This window comes from Amblyomma americanum, chromosome 3 (assembly GCF_052857255.1).
Source record: "Amblyomma americanum isolate KBUSLIRL-KWMA chromosome 3, ASM5285725v1, whole genome shotgun sequence".
NCBI lineage: Eukaryota > Metazoa > Arthropoda > Arachnida > Ixodida > Ixodidae > Amblyomma > Amblyomma americanum.
The window spans coordinates 52,571,575-52,584,088 of NC_135499.1; the positions used below are offsets into that span (position 1 = coordinate 52,571,575).

Below are 12,514 nucleotides of genomic sequence, written 5' to 3' on the forward strand. Positions count from 1 at the left end.
TCACATTAGCTCTTTTCACACGAAATTGCCCTGACGTCTACCCTTATTGCGCCAATACGTCGATATTATTTGGATGTGTACGGTGTCCTGCCCAATCCACCACTGTGGGTTTGTGCCACTCCACCTAAAGCCAACAGCAACAATGACGGTGGGCTGCATGCATAGACGGCTCATCGAGGCGCTTTGCGCAGCCGGTATTTCGTCCACGGCGAAGGCTCCAGAAGTGCCCAAACACTCATAGAGCCAGCTGCATTACAGAGCTGCCTTCCAGCTTGACGCTCTGGTCAGCCTCACTACAGCATTAGGCGCCTACTCACCGCACTAGGAGAGCTTCAGTATAACGGCTGGCGTTATGGAACACGTGCAGGCCACCCGATTCTTGCGAAAACCTCAGCGTCCCCGACTGGAAGCAGCTGGCCATTCCACTCGACTAGCGAGGCGAGTTCAGCCAATGCATGGCACGCAATCCACAAAATGCTGGCGTTGCGACCAGCGTAGTTCCGTGCGCCTCATGGGAGTTTATCCTGAAGGAGTTTGTTAACATCGTGAGCGAATGGTTCTTGGTATGCGAAAAGAGTTGGCTCATCGAAATCGCGCAGCTTTTCTACTGCGTCGCCTGCATAGTGCCCCTGCCACTATATAGAGCTCTTGGAGACGAAGCTGGTCGCAAAATTGTCGTCTTGCAACCTTGCAACCATGCAGGCGGTTCTCATATAAGGTGTTGGAAGGAGCGTACCCAATGAGTTACAGTTTCATGGTTGCCGTTCGTGCCATCTTAGCGGAGTCAAGTTACGTCCTGGTGCTGCCTAAGTTACCCTCTTTTACGAGGTCACACCGGTCCTCATCGGTCTACTTGTCCTCCTCTACTGCATCAACGAGTCGCCCGCCCTGCTTTTCAGTAGGAAAGGCGAAAGAAGCCGAGAGGGTCACTTTGCTCGCAGTAATTTTGAACAAACTCTCGCTGCAGCAATGCCGGGATATGTTCGGGCACCACCAGTTGCAGGCCGGGACCGACGGCAAGGGTGCATCAGAGTACCGGTCGATACGGGTCGCTTCTTCGAGCGTGCATTGTTCTTCTGGCTAATTTGTGAACAGTGTTTAGCTATGCCTGCAATCCATTCGTTGCAGACGACGGAGTACGCATCAGCAGTGCTGTGATCGCTACCAGCCACATACTAAACGCGGTGGCTCGTTTACTGGCTGTGCCATGCCAGCTCGCTACGGCTAGGGAACATCGTGGTCGCATCTGGACTTGCGTCCGGTACGGCATCTACCATTCTCGCCATCGCCTATAGCGAAGACGAGACTCTCGTACGGAACTCCCTCGTCTTCTTTATGCGCGTAGTGGGAAGCATCTGCTTCACTTGCTCTGTCTCAGGCGTGTGGTGCGCAACGCGCCATAGTTCACAGCCGCGGCACCTCTTGGAAGCTCGCGTGTAGCCGCGTAGACAACAGCCTGGGATAGACGAATACGGCGTGCCTTGAGGGTCGGCATACTGGCTGGCCTGCATGGATGGATAAAGAACGATGAACCCTATAAATCGGGAGGTGGCGCAGGCCCTCTTGTGGCAGCCATCGGCACACAGGGCTTGCCACTCGAGCATGACAGGATGCTTCAAAGAAGCTCCACGTACGGCCCCAAGTGCAGCGCTTCGTGCGATCTGTGCGCGAAGCATGCTATGAAGGACACTTCTGTGCGACTACTCAAGCAGCCCGTGAAGCACCGAGGTAGAAGGACATCCGACACAGTCTCGCTAGAGCCGGAAAAACACTCCGCATAGTTTAACCAAAGGCCGCATACGCCTTTCTTGTGGTTGTATGTGAGCTTCTGTCTGGATCGCTCTTTGATATAGGCGCGTACTGTTTCGCCCCAGACCTGTTCTCCTCTTTTTTTTTTTTGCGGTTTCCGATGCACTTTTCACTGCTGGTAAGAACACGAAGATTTTTTTTTTAATTTTGATGCTCTTGGGTTTTTATGTTGTTTCTTTGAGTTCGTGTCTTAGTTAAGTGTGAAGTTTGTTTTTATTTTGTTAATTAGTGTGTACTACTAAAAAAGAAAGGCGACGTTCATATGCTTATTATAGGTCGCCATAGCCTAGAATTCTGGATGAGACGGAGAACGATACGCCATGCCGCGGTTTGTAAGCCGATCGGCGGGTAGGAACGTGGAAGCGACGGTCAATTGACGCTTTGCTGCGGTGTTACAAAGTATGCAATGTTATTATAGTAACTCTTTTCTCGAATGGAAGCGCGCACTGCATCTGAGATTGTCAGGGTGGCGCCGACTAGGTTCATTTGTTGATTTGGTGTTGTAAGAGCGGGAAGCTCAGCGGCGGGTGTTGCAGTTACAGACGGCTGCGGGACGCTTTATTGAAGATAATCAAAGCGGGCACTACTCAGCAGTCACCTCTTTTTCTTGGTAAAAGTTCTGAAGAAACTTGTTACCCCAGAGATTCCTCTTGGTGCGTCTACAGGGAAACGCTGAAATTTCCATTCCTAGTAACGTGCAGCCCATTGACCACGTTTTAAAGGGCCGGGGTGTTACAGCCCATGCCTCGCCTCGATTTCATACGGGCCTTTTCTGCCTTTCTTCTTTGTGTGGGCGTGCATGCATATAAGTAAAACAAAACTTAATACAACCAAGAGGTTATTTGTGTGTTTACTATAATGTGCGCTTAGTGGGCTATATGTTGCTGTTGCAAATAAATGCACACGCAGATGTATACCCGCCAGACGCAAGCGCTACAAACTCGGGCTTCAAATACCGCCAATACTGCCACTTGGCTCAGCACATGTGCAGCAATCTGGAGTTTATACTATTACTGTGTAAACTTGCCACTGAATTACTTTCAGCACCATTACTATCCCTCAAAATAAACTCTAATATTGTCAAACTCCATTGTTCGCACACTTGCTTGCAGAGGATTTCAGCCGTTCAACATGCTTTGAAGACTTCCAGATAAATGCTTGACAACTACTTAAGAGAAGAAAGTGTATTTTCCTTGCAGGAGCTTCGCATGGCAGATTTTCATGTTGTATCACACCTAACCCTGCGCTGCTTTCCTTACCACCTCTACATGTAGGCGTCCAGCCAACGCTTAACAATAATGTCATCGGTCTATATATTTCAATAAACATATTCTAATCCGATAACAGGTGCCAGTATTTTGAGGGCACTTTTTTCGGTAGCTTCAATCAAAGTAAGCCGCCATGGGTCCCTACGCTGTCGCATGCGTGTGCTCGCAGTTATGGAGGAAAGGCTCGATATGGTTTTTTCGAGTCTGGCGCGGCCACTTTTGTGAGGTCACTTTGCCAATATGCTGTGGAAATAGTTCCGATTTCCATGTTACAATGTGAGAAGAAAATGGAGCTGTTCTCTAAGGTTCAAAGCGTTCGCATGCTGAAATCGTCTGTAGCATGCCAATGCGAGCGCCCCAACCCTCTACCCCATAGACTGTAAATGTGGGAGCACCTAAAAAACACCTATATGTCATCCAGCGAGAGTCTCGTGGACAAAAAGGCTGTTCGTCCTCGTTCCCGGCCACAAGATTCAGCTCGTCCGTCGAACTCCGGAGATCGCAGCCAGCGCTAGGAAGTTCACTTAAAATTCCCATCCTCGATGGGAAAAAAAGGTATTCTAATAAAGTTTTTCCCTCCATCTCTCGCTCGCTCCCTGTCTTTGGAAAAGCTAGAGAAAAGTGGCGAATGCTGAAGCTTAGTTTAACACGCAGGTTTCAAGGAACAGAGAAGCCGGCCTGGAATTGAGCATGCGCACCAATGGACAATTATAGGCAACATTCAGTGGACAGGTAGTGTTCTAGAGTGCACCGTTCAACGACATTGACACCAGTGCCGAGTAAATTTGAGGCCGCCGGCTTCGCTGGTTTGTTTTCGAACCAGCCGGAGGGCAGTTCAGTAAGGCCGCTATATAAATTTAATGTTATAATTTTGGACGGTCACGGCATGAAAGGCCTTGTCGACTGTTTTCAGCCAGTATCAATGCTTTACGGAAGACGACTCTTTTAAAACGGCTATGTATAATGCGTGCAAATCGTGGACGCTAAGAGCCTACAGCGAAGCGCCTATCGCCACAAAATAGCTCATGACACGTTAAACTTCGCGCTACAAAAAAGAGTATATTTACACATGCTAATATGCCAGCTTTTTTGTAGCCTCAGCTGATTGATTCATGTGATATTTACCTGCGAAAACCTCAAAAGCGAGAACAAATTTATAAGCATATTTATTGGTTCTTGTCGCTCCCTGTTTTCCAGCAGCAAAGAATATTTTCTCGCTTTTTCATCCTGTAAATTGCAATGCTGCCTTGGATTTCGCACTTGTCATAAGCAACTCATGACTACGGCGAGAAGGTTGAATATAGGCAAGCACATCTGCCACCATGATTGCCTTGAGCATTTTAATCACTCCTTGGCAGCAGCTTGCTTCGCCAATAAGACCGAACAGGCACCTTGCACATACGACGAGCAAGCTTCGGAAAAGCGGGCGTTTAAGCATGCATTCAACGATAACCAATTAATGAGAGATCTGAATGGAAATATAATGAACTTGCTTTAAACTATCCTACACCCTGCCTGCAACCAAGGCGCATTCGATTTCGAATCTCATAGGCGGTGTCAATGTAATGAATAGGATAGCTTTCCCACATTTTAGTTTCCAATCACACCACCTGTGCTTTTCATGTCAGCGCTACCTATATTTACATTTATGTTTCCTTGTCATCAAAGCTTCTGTGGAGGCTCTGGCCACTTGCTGCAAATCTGACTTTTTTTGCACTAAGCCTGTTTGAGAAACCGCATGCATATAAAAATTCACTGTAAATATATGATGCGCGCTGTATCCTTGTGAGTTCAGCTGTAATCCCACATCATGTCTTACATTTTCGATGTTATAGGAAGGCAAATTATCTAGGTGAATTCTCATTGTGCCACGTGTTTAATCACTCTAAGGAGACTGAGTCTCCATTCCCAGCAGTATTCGAACTAAAACCAAATCGTCAATAAGAGGCTGCCCACCGGGCGAACGATGCAAGCCGCACACCCTTTTGTTTCGATAGCAGACTAGATGACAATTATGACGTCGTAGATAGGTCCGCGCGCACCCCGCATCGCTCGCCACTAGCTTCCCCTCCCCACAGCCCACGACTGGCTACTGTACCTGGCAACACATTGAGAAAAACGCATTTTCTAACTTCGAGCCGCTGATACGAGAATACATAGCCCTTTCTCTACTAATGCTTGTTCTTTATTGCATGAGCACAATATTTTACCAGTCGGCCAGCTTTTCCAATATCACCTTGGAATCATGTTCTTTAAACTACTACATGACACCCTACATTTTCAGTTTGTAGACCCCATCCTCCTCATCAATCACAACCCTACCAGATTTGCGGCAAAAAAAAAAAAAATTCTGCTCCCCACAGTCCATGTCAGTTACGGTAAAACGACATCGCCTTTTCTAGCAATTTCATTTTGGAATACATTGCCGCTCACACTAAAAACATAAATTTCCTTGCCTGCATTCAAGAATAACCTCGAGGTGTTTTTGTTGGAATGCTGATGTTTTATTCTCTTTTTATGTATATTACCTGCATTTCGTGCTTTCGCATTGTTTTTGTGGTGAAGTATTCGTTTGTTATTTTCTTTATTTTATAATTATGCGCTAACTATTGCTGCAAATATTTCTTCTATTATTGATCTATAGAGGGTCCCGGAACAGTCTTTCACTATGGGAGCCTCGTCTGTACATTTATGATATTTTGTATACATTTTGGGACCAATAGACTTCTTTCTTTCTTTCAAAACAAAAAACTAAACACATATCCGCACCTCTGGCTAGTCAACAAATACTCGTAGTGGTATAAGCAATTCGCATCAACCCAGAATTGGCTGAAAATCACAGTTTCACGCGTGCGAACGTACAGTTAAGCCCATTGTGGACTGTTACAAAACACGTTCATCACATGCTGGCAGTCAATTTTGCAGTTCAATAACTTGGAAGGTAGGCAAATTCGCAATTGGTTATCGCGTAAACAGTGCAGAAGAAGACGGAACACACGACTACTTGCGTTGGTCGTATAATCCGTGGCACTCTGTGTCGCGTTTAGAGCGAGTCGGGCTCGTCTAATGAATTTCTTTTGTTTCTGCGGTATCAGTAGTACTGCCTGGACTCTCGTGCGATCCTAAAAGGCACGCGTTTTTATTAGAGAAGGAAGAAGCCCTTAATAATAGCTTTTGTTAACTGCGTTCAGGTGAGTAGCCACCCGATTCTTGGCCGATCCCCCAGTGTGGGTATGTGCCATCTTTTGATAGGCTAACAACAACAACAACGACCGCCAGGGACGATCCGTCATGGAACCTCTGCGCACTGCCGCTGTTTCCACGAAGGGTGTTCCGACAGAAGCATCAAGGAACTCGGAGAGGCAGCTGCCTTACGGCGACGGCAAGTTCCAGCTTCTGATTCTGTTCAGCACGACCGCCACAATGGGCGTCTTCGGTCTGCACTACGACAGCTTCAAGCTAACGGCCGGCGTCATGGACCACTGGTGCAGGCGACCCCATTCCTTTGCGAACCTCAGCGTCTCCGACTGGAAGCGTATGGCCATCCCACTCGATGAGCGAGGCGAGTTCAGCCGATGCTCGGTGCGCGATCCACCGGACGCTGGCGACACGGCCACCATTGTTCTGTGTACCTCATGGGAGTTTGACCTGGAGCAGTTCGGTACAACATCGTGAGCGAGTGGGTCCTGGTGTGCGACAGGCTCTGGCTCATCGAAGTCGCCAGGCTCGTATGCTCAGTCACTTGCGTGGCTTCTTTGCCTGTCGTTGGAGCCCTGGCGGACCGCGTCGGCCGCAAAACGGTTGTTTTCATCGCCATACCCGTGGTTCTCATAGCGGGAACTGGCAGCAGCGTGCCCAAGGATTTCCAGTTCTTCGTTGCCGTGCGTGCCGTCGTCTCTGCAGCCACAAGCGTCCTGATGCCACCAATGTTAGCTGTCTTCTACGAGGTGACGCCCTCTTCGAAAATTCCTGCGTACGCCACGGCGGCCGCGTTGCTCTCGATAGTCATGACCCCAATCACGTTGTTCTTCGCGCAGCTCTACAGGGCCGGCTGGGCAACACTACAGCTCATACTGATGATCCCGACGTGCCTACTTGTGCTCCTGTACTACTGCGTCGACGAGTCACCTGCCTGGCTTTCGGCAACCGGCCAGGTGAGAGAGGCTGAGCGCGTCGCACTGCGTGCAGCGAGTCTGAACAAAGTATCCCTGCAACTCTGCCGAGACATGCTCGCACAGCAAGAGCTGGACGTCAGTGTCAACCACCAGGACGCAGTCGAATGTTGCGGTCTGTGCCGCTCGCATCTCAGGCCACGCACTATTCTTCTAGCGTATATGTGGACAGCACTCAGCTACGCCTACGACACCTTCGTTATAAGCGACGGAGTGGCCGTCAGCGATACCGTCACCGTCGTCGGCTACATAGCATCTGTCACCGCGTGCTTTCTGGCTGTACACTGCATCGTTCGATTCGGCTTCAGGAGCATCGTGGTAGCCTCGGGACTCGCCTTCGGTACGTCGTCTGCCATTCTCGCCCTCACCTACAGCCAAAATGAGACCCTAATGCGGGACTCTCTCGTTATATTTATGCGCGTCGCGGGAAGCGTCTGCTTCACGTTCTTTGTTCCCCAGTCCTTAGGTGCCTACCCAGTTATAACTCACTGCCGTGGCGCCGCTTGGAACGTCGCATTCAGCCGCATCGGTGACAATCTAGCCCAAGCGATTACGGCGCATCTCGGTGATCGGCACACTGACCTGCGGCTGGCCGTCGCGGCTGCTGTGATGTCGCTGTTTGCCGTCAGTGCCCAGGTTTTGCCGTACGAGTACGAGTGGGTGCTGCAAGGACGCTCCACATCCGACGTTCGACGCATCGCCGCCTCCGCTGAAGAAAGCAAACGCGCCATGCAGGACACACTGGTGCCGCTGCCCAAACAACCTCTGAAGCGTCGAATCCCTACTGAGCCCGACAGGGTGTCACTACCTGCCGAACAGTATTCGTCGCACTCTATACAGAAGTCTCTGGCGATTTCCTTGGGATAAACTGTGAACTCAACCTGTTCATTTAGGAAGTGTTTTTTTTTTGTTACTCGACCTTTATATTTTGCTTATATTTGTCTTAATGTCAGCCATTCGTTTGTCTGATTTTTTTTGTTTGGTGCTGAATATCTTCCTGCGCTCATTATATCAGGTATTTCTTTTGAAGGGATGTGTTCGTTCAGTACTGAGTTTTTTGTGGAACGTGAGGACGATGAGAACGCAGTGATAGAAATTACGCAATAAACAACACGGCTGTGTGAGATTGACGAACTTAACGGGCCAGTAGTGCAGGTCAGAAGCCGTGCTTCGGGTGGCTTTCACAGGCTCGTCTTCAGTGTTTACGTGAAACGTTAGCCTAGAGACATGACGTTAACAATGCATTGCATACACATGTCTTTGCAAAAACCACAACTTCACAAACAAGGCAGTGCACCTGTCATATTATCATTCCTATACAAACACTGGTTCTGCTAGCCGACGATGTTTTAGAGCAGGGAAATCTTGCATCGGAGAGCTTCGGAGCATACGCATCTATCAAAGACATGCAAGGAACACGTGCGTTCCTTTTTCCTTATAAAATTTTTCCTGTCGATCACGTACTAATTTCATTATTCAGCACTTTGCCACATTAGACTAACCACGTAATGGTGGATCAATTTTCCGCAACCATTTGAGCATTGTACATTATTGGCAGGAGGAGCTGTTTATTTGTGACAAATGTGCTTTGTGTTGGCGGTGCTTGCCACTGCAGAGAAAGCTCACCAGTGAACTGTTGCTTCCCAAGAAACTCCTACAGCAACCTCTCAGCCGTGAGCTAGACTGCCGCGCTGCCTTGAAAAGCGAGAGAATTTCCACTGGATCTTCCACACAGCGAATGAAAAGAATTTTGGTACGAGAAATGTGCAGCAAAAACCGGCGCCGGATTTCCAACGTAACGTGGAGCAGGAAAAAATGGAGAGGTTTATCTTACTCACACCTAAGCTGTCGAGTGGAAGATTTTTATCGCTTGGTTTATCCGTCCGTCCGTCCATCCATCCATCCATCCATCCATCCATCCATCCATCCATCCATCCATCCATCCATCCATCCATTCATCCATCCATCCATCCATCCATCCATCCATCCATCCATCCATCCATCCATCCATCCATCCATCCATCCATCCATCCATCCATCCATCCATCCATCCATCCATCCATCCATCCACCTACCCGTCCGTCCGTCCGTCCGTCCGTCCGTCCGTCCGTCCGTCCGTCCGTCCGTCCGTCCGTCCGTCCGTCCGTCCGTCCGTCCGTCCGTCCGTCCATCCATCCATCCATCCATCCATCCATCCATCCATCCATCCATCCATCCATCCATCCATCCATCCATCCATCCAAACGTCCGTCCGCCCGACCGTGGCTTTCTTGCTAAGCCTACTGATTTTGATACTGACATGATTTTGATGTAAAAAGCACTATCATGTGAAGCTGAGGAGACGGGGCGTGACACTGCCCTTTAAAATATCAAGAGTTCTATTATGCTTAAATTTATCATTTACTACATTTTTGACCCTGCTGTGCCGGTCGACTCCCAAGTCATTCTCGAATCATGAGAAAAAATGCCGTGCTGAATGCGCGTCTATTGCTGTGTTGTTCTGGCGAGATGATACCAGAATGCAATTGTAATTCTTATTTCAAAATCACGTTATGAGTCTTTTGGAGGAAAAAGTTTACAGTGGTTAAGAAAAGCTCAAGATCTAACGAATACATTCTTACGAAATAAAGCACAAGTAACTCTCGCTAAACACCGCACATAATGCCTTTTTAATAACCCGCAGCTGAACATAAGGTATTTGGCATGTCCCCCGAATTTTATTACTGGCACAGTATAGGGACTTTCTTTAGGGCACACGTTTTTCTCCTGATGGTTTCGTCCACTCGAAAAAGATGATGTCGTGCATACTCGGTTATATCGCTTATTGAGAGTTGGAAGCTATCTCGTGATATAGCCACGTTAAATATAACAAAGCTGATTCACCTTCGTTCAGAAATAGAAAATACTTCCCCAAGGGTGCTCAACTGATGTATCATAGTTTTTATGCAACAGGCTACACCGACGGGCCGAAGGCGTAGAACTCAGTAACAGCAGGAGTAGTGTGCGGTTCCAAGAAGAAATAGCTGTCTTCGCTTCTTGCAGTTAGGTACGCATTTGGGAACCGGAATAGAACCAACTGAATCTCAAAGTTTTACTGTGAACCTGGTTACATCTGTTAACTAAGAATATTGTCATAATTACTCGTCTGCAATCTCAGCTTCGGGAATGTAATCGTCAGCGAACACGTGCAGCTTGCTTTCCGATAGATAGGTAGCAGTAAGAGGAAATAAGTCATGATAATTCTCCTTGTAGATCTTATTTCTAAGATAAGACTGTGGGCAATAAAAAGGCAGCATGGATTAAATCGCAATCATGGAGACCAGAAAATAAAATGAAAAAATGGTCGTTGTCAAGCAATGCGCACTGTCAGTGGCAAAATTCCACACACATCCGATTCTACGGCGAAATTATTGCATGGATAAGAATTCGTCATACCCATATCAGGCGCACATGGACCTCCTACCTAGACATGAGCGCTGCGGACACATTCAAATCGCGAAGAAGTTTTTGTGCGACTAGTATCGGATGAAGTTAATGTGGCAAACGAAATGTGAGTAGATTTGGGTAATTAGGCCAAATGTGGATATCTAAGCGAGCATGACGTTCAATCTTAGCTGCAGCTATGACCTACTAAGTGGTATCAGGCTACATACAACTTAGTCACCAATATTACTTGTTTATCTGTTCAGATACTCTGCAAGCATCATTCGAATCACATTGTCCTCCTAAACGGTGCTCCTCATTCCGCTTAGTTAATGCGGTTAGGGACGGTACCGCCTAATTTGCGCCCCAGGTTCTCACCTCGTTACTGCTGGCTACAATTTGGCAAGTACGCCACCCGGTAGGCTAGTGAGAAGTGGCAAAGTGGAGCAAGGCAGTTGCTACGGAAGGTGTTGCATTTGTGAACTTTGGTTGGGTTGCAAAACAAAGTTTACCTTCCCGAGCAAACTCTCGCTGTTATACGGGCTGCCGCCTGACATGGTGGGCAGGTGAGCAGCCTGCCTAAAATCGCCTGCAGACAAACAGACAACGTGCAAATGCGAGAAATGGCCACCAAATATGCTACCACAATAAAAAGTCTCTAAAGCGAGCATGCTCTCCGTCTTGAATAACATGCGTAGAGATGAACAGGCAGAGTTGAAGATTGCTCAAAAAGGTTTACTTTCAGTTATCTGCTGCACCGTATGCATTCTTCACAGCGTCTTGGTGTTCTTAGAGCCAATCTCAATCACGGAAATCATGATGCGTAACATTAAACTACTTGCCCAATAGCTGCTCTTTGGGCGCAGCACAAGACAGTATGAGACTGAACGAGATATGCACTGGGGCCGGTCGCATCTGGTTAGCAAAATTGAATGCCCGGGAAACTTCTCACACCGCGACTGCAGTACCGTTCTTGATATGTTTAGGTAGAGAAAATAAATTTAGTATTTCGTGTTCATACGACTTATGATGAACGATGAATCTACACTACCTGACACCCGACGCTGTGCCTGGGCTGCTGAAAACATTGTCTCGTACATTCAATAGTGATAGCCGTGCAGTGCTGTGATAAGTAGGCCTTTCTGCTGCGCTATGTAAGCGCAGCATAAAGCAATGTAAGCGCTGTATAGAGAAACCCAGATGGTCTAAAATACCCCGGAGTCACCCGCTATGTACAGTGTCTCTTGTAGCTCATATGTGTCTATGGAAGGTTAAAACCCAGAATTCAATAACACTTTCTGGCTTCAAGATTTGCCAAGAATGAATCTCGTTTCACACCGTATATTTATTGGCCGCTAAGCTACTTGTTAACTGTCACTCTATTAGCATTTTAGGCAAAGGTAAACATATCAGCCCAATATAAACCTATCACTAACCCAAGGGGCACAGGTAATTGACCCAATATTAGAAATAAATATTGGTTTTCTGCATGTTAATTTTTAGACCCATCGATCTGCTCTGCCTGTCTAACTCATTGATCATGATTTGCAGTTCACCTCCTGAGTGACTCAGCAAGGCAATGTCATCAGCAAATCGCAGATTATTTAGGTATTCTCCATTTATTCTTAGTCCCATCTGTTCCCAATTCAGGCCTCGAGATACCTCCTGTAAACATGCGGTGAACAGCACTGGCGAGATCGTGTCTCCTTGCCTGACGCCCTTCCTTGTTGGAATTTTATTGCTGACTTTATGCAGGACTATAGTAGCTGTGCAGTTGCTATATATATCTTCCAGCATTTTGACATCAGGCTCTTCTACCCCCTGATTACGCAATGCCTGTGT

General features: G+C 47.6%; 1 protein-coding gene across 1 annotated transcript; it reads left to right on the plus strand.

Annotated features, from left to right (window-relative positions):
• The first annotated feature begins 6,368 nt into the window (after window positions 1-6,368).
• LOC144123723 (solute carrier family 22 member 6-like) lies at window positions 6,369-8,116 on the plus strand. Its single transcript, XM_077656498.1, has 2 exons — window positions 6,369-6,639; window positions 6,735-8,116. Exons 1-2 carry the CDS (start codon window positions 6,369-6,371, stop codon window positions 8,114-8,116), a joined length of 1,653 nt encoding a protein of 550 aa, XP_077512624.1.
• Window positions 8,117-12,514: the final 4,398 nt, after the last annotated feature.